General features: G+C 43.0%; 1 protein-coding gene across 1 annotated transcript; it reads right to left on the bottom strand.

Moving 5' to 3' along the window:
* Positions 1-8,454: 8,454 nt before the first annotated feature.
* On the bottom strand, positions 8,455-10,460 carry LOC127589705 (uncharacterized). Its single transcript, XM_052048968.1, has 3 exons — positions 9,941-10,460; positions 9,524-9,638; positions 8,455-9,180 (listed from the first exon to the last, which is right to left on the bottom strand). The coding sequence occupies exons 1-3, from the start codon at positions 9,955-9,957 to the stop codon at positions 8,971-8,973; spliced, it is 342 nt and encodes a 113-aa protein (XP_051904928.1). The 5' UTR covers positions 9,958-10,460; the 3' UTR covers positions 8,455-8,970.
* Between the last annotated feature and the right edge of the window lie 246 nt (positions 10,461-10,706).

The raw sequence follows: 10,706 nt of genomic DNA on the forward strand, positions 1-10,706 counted from the left end.
CGTGTGCTGAAAGGCAAACTATTGAGCGTACATCCTTAAAAGCCAATGAAAATAAAGCCGGGGGGTAGGGGGGTGAATGGTCGCCACTCCGAAGCAACAGGGAGGAAAGCGCCGGAGCGAGTCCGAGAAAGCAATCGGGAGACTTCATAAGGTTTAGCGACCTTCCTCTCAAATATACGCCGGCCATAAATTCCCCACTTAATGTCCTCTAGGCTCCACTTTTTTTTTTTTTTTTTACAGCCGGCGACAATGGCGCTGAGTGAGGGTCTATTTTTATTTTATGTTAATCAAACGTGTCAACTTTCAACATTCGCGCCTGATTTCCACAACCGGTAATGAAAGTTGACATTACGCTTTGTTACATCACGCCAGACACTCGTAATGGCAAATAATCCGAATGTTAGCGTTAGCAAGCACACGTGCAGCCCACATGGCCTCCGTGCGCGAGGCTGTGCAAAACGCCACTAATGGCTTTGCGCTCCAAGTCAATTTTTGTTCGGAAGATAGGTCGGATACGAAGGACTGTTGTGGGGTGCATCAAAATGCGACAAGGATAACGTTGCGGCATTTATTAGCCTATTAGCATACTTATCCGTAACATTTTTTTTTAAAGGTTTGTGGGAAAGGTTTAATTCAACCTTTAGAGATGACAATAACTTTAATAACAAAATCTACACAATGGAAAAACAATTCTTAGCCAGCTCATTTTTTTCTTTTTTATTGATTGTGACAAAAAAAAATTAGCAGAAAACAACTAAATGGGAATTATGCTAACATCAAAAAATAGTCTTAGAATTAAGTCGTGTTTTTTTTGTGTGTGATTAAAAATCCTCAGAGCACAGTTGTGCGTGTATAAATTGTTGTTTGTGAAATTAATGTAAAAGAAAATTGGGAAATTTTGTATTTTTATTCACCCCCCCCCCCCCAAAAAAGAAAACAGGTCAAATGTGTCATTGTTTTATAAAGGAATAAAAAAAAAAGGCTCTACTTTTTTTGTGTTTTCTTATAAAACCTCCAAATATTCAGTGATGTAATTTTTCATTCAGTAATGTTATTTTTTTTAAACATAATTTTAGACATAATGGGAATAAAGTCCAGTTTTTTCCTGATAAGAACTTAGTATTCACTTCAACATGAAGAAAAATTCACACTGGCAAGGTTTTGAAAAGAATAAAATATTCTTTCATGTGATATTAAGAGATAAAATGTTCCAGATTAAAAAAAATAGAAAATAATAATGAAGTTGGATTTTTTTTTAAGCTCTTCCGAGAATAAAAAAAAAAAAGGAACCGTTTACATATGTCTTAGCACCGCCGAGCATGCAGCATGGCTCATTGTGGCATGCTAGTCATTAACTCCGCTCTATCCAATGCATTACTCATTGCTTTCTTTGGAGGATTTTCTTTAGTTTAGCTCTTTCTTTCTATTTTTTTTTTTTTTTTTGGTTACTGTAATTCTCAGTCGTGTATCCATGACTGTGTGATGTCATCGTCTTTCTCCTTGTTCGCCCCGCCGCCAGTTTCTGACGGCTCGTCAAGGCGTTGCGACCGATCTGCTTTTTACAGCATTCTCGATTTTATGTCAGAACATTTTTTTTTGTACAAAAAAAACTTAACACAAGGTACAGGTTAAGTCTTTCCCTCGGAGGGCAATGGCACTTTCTACTTCCCTTTTGGAAGTCCCTGCTCATCCAGTGTGGCTTTTGTTGTTGTTGTTGCTGCCGTAGAAAGAAAAAGAACTAACGGTTGGTCACCGTGGCTTTGCTTTCACGTTCGACAGAGGGGTGATCATTGGCGCCGTGGACTTGATAGATGTCTTTAATAACCTCACGCTGCTTTTTACGGCCCTCCAGGATTCGTTGTTATTAAGATGGAGGTCTTATGATGAGGACCGCCGCTTTCATTGTTTCCGGCATCACCCAACATCGACTCAAAGACACTGCTGAAAGGCCTGCCGGGTACTTCCTGATCACTAGAAAGGGGAACTCCACCCCCAAATGTTCTTGATGATACAGTGGTACCTCTACGTATGAAATTAATTGGTTCTGGAGGAGTAGAGACGCGTTTTGCATGTAAATGCCCTAATCCGTTCCAAGCCTCTCAAAATTTAGACATAAATGTTTTGTTAAATTGCTCCGTGTACAACACTTTGTATGCAGCGATGGCTGTTTGAAAGTGCTCTCTAAATACAGTTGAGTTGAGTTAAGCGTCAAAATGCGTAATCGCGCAAACTATCAACAACCGCCATTTTGTATTGTCTGTGAGTGGAACTAGCAACCTCGTTCTGCGAAGCAGCGTCCTTTCCCGTTAGCACACCGTAGGCCGCCACGGTGTTCTTTGCGTCTAAATCGTCAACATCTTCAAAATGGTTGACATGTACGTACAGGTGCTATACTGTACGTTGTGTATTTGGATCCTTAGCTGTAAGATGTTTAATGCCAATGTCTTTTTAAATGTACAACAAGCGCCTGAGGATGTTTGGAAGCGTTTGAAATGTCTTTTGGCAACACAGCTTGTGATATATTTATGGTTGAATCTTCCTTCTGGCAATTCTAATCAGTTTTATGGAAGCGTTTGTTATTTGAGGTTAGGCTTGGTCCGTATCCACCGCTGTATTTAAAACTGGAATGATTCACTTGGGGCGGCTCAGTAGTCTAGTGGTTAGCACGTCGGCTTCACAGTGCAGAGGTACCGGGTTCGATTCCAGCTCTGGCCTCCCAGTGTGGAGTTTGCATGTTCTCCCCGGGCTTGCGTGGGTTTTCTCCGGGTGCTCTGGTTTCCTCCAACATTCCAAAAACATGCGTGGCAGGCTGATTGGAAGCTCTAAATTGTCCCTAGGTGTGAGTGAGGGTGTGGATGGTTGTTCGTCTCTGTGTGCCCTGCGATTGGCTGGCAACTGATTCAGGGTGTCCCCCGCCTACTGCCCGAAGACGACTGGGATAGGCTCCAGCACCCCCCGCGACCCTAGTGAGGATCAAGCGGTTCGGAAAATGGATGGATGGATGATTCACTTGTTCCTGGAGTCACTTTGAGTGTCGGGGTGTTGCGGTGACTGGAATGTCTCTGATGTAATCCACCTGCCGACACGTGTCCACGCTAATTCAAACACCACCGACCAGTTGGACGATGGCTTTAACGATCATTTGCAGCACGGAGACAGGGAGGCGGAAGCGGCGCTCGTCTGGGGAATCGCGGCGGGACGTCGGGAGCCATAAGAAGTCGCCAACATTTTATTGCGCTTCCATTTCGTTCGGCGGTGACTCGAAACACTCTCCTCTAGTGGGTCTAAGTAGCTCGGGCAGACTGTAGGTTTGGTGAGGGTCCATGTTTTATTAATTTGCAGATGAGCTCAGCTATTGATGGGCGCTTGGCCGCCCATGGGTTCAATTAGGATAATACAGGGAGATTATGGGCAGCTATTTAAGTGCGAGTGTATCTCTTCCTGACATTTATAGTTCAAACGCAACAAATTTCACCGAGAGGCGCCGATCTCTGGTCCTCTCTAGCAGGTTAGTGGTGGCCCTCCTATTGAACCCTGTCATGCGCCCTGTAACCCGATAACATGATCAACTGTTCACTGCAGTAACCGCCGTCCCCCAAAGGGTTCAAGCGGGGTTCCATAGAGCGATTTTCAACATCTTATCTGATTTTGAAAACGCCAAAGACCCTACACATGATGAAGAAATAATTTGCAAGTGTGTGCCTCCTCTTTTTATCGTGTGGTGTGTACTCCAAATGACCCACACGATCGTTAAGAAGGCAAAAATGCCCAAATTGGGCCCAACTGTCATTCCCGCTTGATTGGCATTTGATTGGTTTTACATCACAATCATAAGTTGACACGCATCGGTATTTACTGGCGGAAATAGTGAACAGGTTTAACACCTACGATCGTCGGCCACCGATCGTTTTCTGAGCAGCTCGTGGATCGCTCAGGATAACGTGTAGAGACATGCTCAAATTTGGTCTAAACGGCGAGCTGTGTGAAGCACAATCAAGCTCCAAAGCGCCATAAGTGACAATCGTGATAATCCGTCCGCTTCCTGTCACAATCGCATAGCCAGCGCCTTAGTCAAACTCGGAAAGGATTTGCAATCGTAAATATCAGACCGGATTGTTGGCTCTTTAAGATATATATCAGAATATATATATAGATATATATAGATAGAATATATATAGAATATATATCGGAATATCAGAATATCGCTATTGAACCAACTCCGCAACCATCGGGTAATCGCTCAGGACATTTTATTGCTATCCAACCAATTTTCTCACTTTCATCACAAGGGACAGAGCACACTCAAATTAGGTCTGATTGTCGTCGCAATGTGAGCGACCGGCCTGAACGGTCTGAAAGCAAGTCGTGTTTTTTTTTTTTTTTAGGAACACAAGCTAACGCCGGCCATAAAAGTCTGCGGCGCGAGGGACAAAAAAGACCGCGCTCAGCGGCTTTCTGCGGGTGAACGTTTATGATGATCGATAGAGGCCTTGACTGCGACTCGGGCCGCGCAATGAAAACAGTCTACTGTACATTGTCTCCGGAGCACATTGTGTGAAATTGAATGGGCGGAGGAGGTTGGAGGAGGGGGAAGCCGTAAAGTGGAAGCGGAGACGCTGACCCGAGCATGCCAAGCCTGTCGGTTATCTCGGCGATGCGTTGGAAACACCGGCTGGCTCGAGAGAGACTTACCACTTTGCTTTCTGCACACGTGTTGTGGGGAAATGCTTATCAGCTGTGTGTTTAGGCTACGCCCGGGCTGAGATGAGCCAGCCCTCGGCGTCGGCCAACAGAATTTTCAGGGCCAGCGTTGATGTATTTGTACACAAGAAGAAGGTCCTCGAGCTTTTACGCAAGTCGTAAGAGCCTTTTTATCTACTTTAAATACCCCCTCAACCGTACGGCAAGTCGCACTTTTACGACCTTTCAATCTGAAGTCAGTCGGCCGGAGACATTTGAAGTACAGTCGTTGCTTTTGAACTGTCGGAAACCAAATGTGAGCTCCAAATGTGAGTTATGTTTAGGGGAGTGGAACCCTTAATTGGGGGATTATTTCATAAGGCAGGGTGCTCTTTAAGCCTCGTTATAGTGCGGGTCAGATTGACCCGTTTTAATGTTTAAAAATGTGGGGGGAAAAATATGAGGAAACCATTGACATTTTTTAAAGCTGAAGAATCAAAGACTTTTTTTAATGATAAAAATAAGTTTGTTTTAACATTTTTGAACTTTTAAATTAAAAATTACTTTAATAGTTAAGCACTTTGAGTTTTAAAGGTTAAGAGTCAAAGAAAAACTGTTTGATTAAAATATGCAAGAACCTTTTTCGTTCTTACCTTTTAAATGTTTTTAGATTCATGCTTTTTTTATTGACTGAACAGGAAATCAAACTGATATGTAACGTTTAAAACATTCATTCATTCATTCATTCATCTTCCGAGCCGATTGATCCCCACTAGGGTCGCGGGGGGTGCTGGAGCCTATCCCAGCTGTCTTCGGGCAGTAGGCGGGGGACACCCTGAATCGGTTGCCAGCCAATCGCAGGGCACACAGAAACGAACAACCATTCGCACTCACACTCACACCTAGGGACAATTTAGAGTGTTCAATCAGCCTGCCACGCATGTTTTTGGAATGTGGGAGGAAACCGGAGCACCCGGAGAAAACCCAAGCAGACCCGGGGAGAACATGCAAACTCCACACAGGGAGGCCGGAGCTGGAATCGAACCCGGTACCTCTGCACTGTGAAGCCGACGTGCTAACCACTGGACTACCGGGCCGCCACGTTTAAAACAATTCTAAAAAATTCTTATTACGCAATCATCTTTTTGTTCTTGTCTTTTTTCATTCATTTATTTTTAATTAAGTTTAAAAATGTAGGGAAATTGTTTTTTAAAAAAATTAATGGGATGTAGTCCAGCCAGCGCAGGCCTTAAGCGGATGATATTTTTTGTGGCTCAAACAGTGTAGGCATACGAAAGGCACGCTAGCATCCATTTTTCAGTGTCCTTTGAGAGTGGAGACAATGGCTTGATTTTTCAGGATTTTGAAACCTTATTTTAGTCATTCAAAATTTCCACAGTTCTCAGCAACAAATTTTCTCTGTGATCTGCCAAATGTAAAAGATATTTTCATTTGCAGCCAAAACTGGCGAAGCAAGGCTAATCGACACACATTTTTCATATTCTTGAACCCACACGGAAGTTGACTTGTTGGCCAATGACATCACCGAAAGAGATTAATTGGCCGATCGGACCATGTGACTGCAAAACACGCGATGAGAGATCAGTTAACTTTATACTCCAAACGTCACGGTAGACGACAGTCCGTGTCATTGATGAAAGAAGGAAACTTTCAAATTGACTTTCCCTCATCCTGCCAAATACTCAAGAACCGTAAAACGCTCAACCCCCAATCTCCTTGTCCAACTGCCGAGTGCCATCCCTGCCTGCCCCCCTCGTCTTTCCGCTACGCAAGCCAGGATGGGGGGCAACAGGGCTCCGCTAATATGCGCGCCGGGTCATTAATTCTTCGCATGGCGGGCGAGTCTTCTCTGATACCGAGGCGAAAAAAATGGCGCCGGGGAGGAGGCAAAGCAGATGTTTGGCTTGGCGTCGAAACCCTCAAAGGCGCGGAAGGCAACGGGCGCCTCATGCCAGGCAGCAGCTGCCCAAACACGTCCTGGCAAAGAGCAGCTCGGATTGAGCTTGCCTCTGCTTTCTATCGCGTTAGCTGTGACGTTTTGGTTACAGTGAAAACACCGAAGGCCCCGTTTCTGTTAAGGAAACTTGAAAGGGACGAGATGATTCGCAGAGCTTGAAAGCGGAAGGTGAAAGCAGACGCTGCAAAATTCGAGCATTTTGTTGTTGTCATGTGGATTGTCTCGTCTTTGGAGCGTAGAGATGAGGATCTGAGACCAAAGGACATGGCCAAAAAGAAAGGATAATTTTTTTTCGTTGTTCTTGCTGGCCGCGGTAAAAAACTAACAATATATGCGCATACATAGACCCCAGAACAAGGACAGTTCATTTAACTCTCTCCTGCCTCTCCACTCAACTGATTTGAGTCATTCATCACCGCACACCTTCATATCTGTGTGCTGCATTGTAAGTGTGTGTGTGTTATGTGTGTGTGTGTGTGTGTGTGTCTGTGTGTGTGTACATATATGTATACACGTAAGGTGTGTTTGGGAGAGATTATGAGTGACTATCTTGCACATCGTCTGCTGAATTTGCCAAAACGAGGCAGGTTGTGCTGCCCCCTGCTGAGCTTTTCGAGCATTTTTTTATCCTTGTGCGCCTCTTCAATTTTGGGATGGAAGTGTGGACTCATTTGATTGTTGGTAATTTATTTGTAACCTTGTGTGTAGTTGACGTTTTTCGTTTTAGTTTGTTCCAATCGCATTTAACGAAAAAAAAATGCTAGCTAACTACCAAGGAGTAGCTCAATTACAACCTAACAATTGATATTATGAGAGTCAAGGTTGAAGATCCTGATCACAAAATACTAAAATTGTGATAAGTATGAATGACCAGTTTTGTTTTTTCCAAATCGTATTTTCAGCATATATGTCTTCTTAATGACACCAACGTTGTTATTCTTAGAGAAGGGAGGCGTATAATATTACAAGAATAAATTCATAATTTTGATGACAAGTGCGAATGTCTATCTCTCGCTCTTCATCTAAAATTCAGAATGAGGTGCTTTTAAGAATCTTACTTTATTTTTGTAAAATCTAGGTTTCCCCCCTATTGACTATGGGGTTAAAAAAAAGAACTTTTTTTAGGACTTTGGCCTGTAACCGTTCCTTTAAATATGACTTTTTTTTTGTAAAATAATGTTTTTTTCTTCAGGAAAATGTGTTTGATTTTCTTCATCTATTATTGCTATAATGTGTATAATTGTGCCAAGTTTGATTTAATTTGTATTATTACAGTACACAAGTGTTTGCTGTTCCAATTTCTTTCCAAAGGTCCACTGGGGGTTGCATTCCTCAAACAATAATAATAAGCACCAATACGAATGCCTTACTTGACTCCGTGTAATACTAACGAGGCCGTCCCTCGTACAGTAACACCGTCATGAATCAGAGCAATGCCTCATGCCGAATTACCATCCGCTCATTCGTCATCTCTAATTTAGCATCAATCATGGACAGGCACGCTAATGGGGACCAGTCATGGCTGTGGGGTAACTATGGTGACGTGGGTCGCACGAATACGCGGGATCTGTTATTGTGCGGGTGAGACAAGGACGCGCGGTGTGCTAATTAAAGTCTTTGGCTGCTCCTGCCCGACACACAGGTCAGAGCTCGTTAGTGAGACGCTCAATGCATCTCCAGTCATTACATTAAGTGAGACTGCGAGGACCAAGACGGTTGCCGATTAGAGTTTGGATGTAGGAAAGAAAACCTAAAAAAAAAAGGATAGTTCCATAGATATCAAAACAGAAAATATATTTTAAAAACACCCCCCATTTTTTGTTTATTTTGAAATGATTTACAAGAACAGTGTCAATGTCATGTTAAGTTCATGTACACAACTAAATTCAAGAGGAAAAAGAAGAGAAAATGCTGATGGAAAGAAAAGCCGAGCTTTCTCCTGGCTTTTCGGATCAACAGACCTGAATGGACAGGCACAGAAACTCATGAAGGGCTGCAATGAGCATTTTTACTTGTTTAGTAGTCATTTTCTTCACCGAACAGGAAGAACAAGTTAAATGAAGCCGCTATGAAAGGTGCAACTTGAGACTTTCCATCAGTGTTTTGGACCTAACTAAAATGGAGTAAGGATAGAAAAATTCTCAATCACGACCTCCCTGAGACTTCAGAACCACCCCCAAAATCGTAAACGAGTCAAAGTCCTAAACTTATCATTTTGGCAGTCCAATTTTAACATGAGTTTGGTCCCGGTTCTTAAATTATTGCTGATTCTTTTCCCTCCCTGATATCTGAAATCAGGAAATATCACAAGGTCACAGCCGCGTCTCTCGCGTTTGGCAGCGGCTTTGCAGGCTCTGGAAATGCGCCTCCCTCAGGATGCGGTTGATGTACAGATAGCAGACGGGCGGGTCACACGAGTCACTGCAGCTGAGGGGACTGCAAGGTCCCACGGCGCAGCGGCTGCCGCTGGAGCTGCCCGACGTGTGCTCCAGACTGCTGAGGCTGCTGGAGCTATTGGACCACTGAAACAAAATCATACCTTGTCAATCCGGTATGCATTGATGTATCAAGTACAACTTTATTGTTAAATGTGCTGTATGTGCATCATGCAATTTTAACCACTTTCCTGCATACACGTTGTCTGAAGCATTTATCGATGAAAGTGGAGTGAATCAAAGTGTCCTTTTCACCGGTGGATCAAAGATGTCATGCTAAAATGCATTATCCAACAGTTGTGTCACTGCTGCTGAGCCTTTCGTCGCTGCCCATCTTTTTAATTTCCTTTTCACATTTGACGTCCCTCACGGTTAAAAGAACTGGTGTGCATGTGGCCAGCCTTAGACGAGAGTCAATTTTTAAGTGTACCTCTGAATCCCAGGCATCCCGTCCCGGCTCGGGGGAAAGCGGGTGAGATTGATTCGGCCGTTTGGCTTGAGGAACCAGGTGGCCGCTCTCATCACCGCCACTGTGCTGCCTTTTCCTGTGGAACAAACAAACATACACTTAACAGTTCTACGAACTCAGTATGCTAAAATACATTAACACCAGCTTTACAGATGCCAGATCCATGGGGTGACACTAAAAATATTATACAAGAGCTTTTCAAGTCCTCAATTCGCTACCCTTAAACATCAGCTTTATAGATTACACGTATCTGAATGTTAAGGTTCATATTGATTCTCACTTTTCCTTATCACTTGCTGATCAATGCTTACACGAATGACTGGACACGTAAACACATAAGCTTCTATTAATTACTTTAGCGCCGAAGGACTCACTCACCTGCCTTCAGTCAACATGTGATGACCATAAATGCATCAATGTCAATGAATTTCTTTGAGGATCTCCGTCTATGTCTTATAACCTCGCTAGCAGTTAGCTTGCATTTGTCAGTGTATCTAACTGGATCCCCAATTGGGTTTTAGGTGATGAAATTAGCCATTGCTACGAGAGAGAAACAATAAAGTATATATATCGGTGCGCATATGCAAATTCGCTGATATTTTACATCACGTAATGGCTAAATAGTGTATGGCAAGCTCTTTTTCGTCTTCGTCACTCACAAGCTAACGAGGTTAGCCTTTACGCTGATAAGCGAAAAGTAGCCACCTAAAGTGAATGTGTTAAGACACGTTTTAAATGCCTTTTTTTCGCAGCGTTTTAACATCCACACATCTGAAGAACAAGATCGAACTAAAAAGCTTTTCGTGTTGAAATCCAACAAGCTAATACACGTCGTTCGCAACCATGGCCAGCTGCTGCGTTTGTGTTTACATCATACTGCGCCTGCGCGGAGACCTTTACTGACGCATTCAGGTCGTAATGGAAAAATGGCAATTCCGTTTTGTGTCCTGCATTTTGGGTTTCTTTCAGAGAATAACACAAAATAGCAAACAAAAACATCACTTATGGTCTTTTATCATTTTTGGCGTATTTTCTGTGTCTTTCAAAAAGCATTTCATACAATGATTTATTTAGCACATTGGCTGATTGACTGGAAGGCAACATTGAATACTAATCTAATCGATTTTATACCACTTTGAAGTTT

This window comes from Hippocampus zosterae, chromosome 17, assembly GCF_025434085.1.
Source record: "Hippocampus zosterae strain Florida chromosome 17, ASM2543408v3, whole genome shotgun sequence".
In the NCBI taxonomy this organism is placed as follows: domain Eukaryota; kingdom Metazoa; phylum Chordata; class Actinopteri; order Syngnathiformes; family Syngnathidae; genus Hippocampus; species Hippocampus zosterae.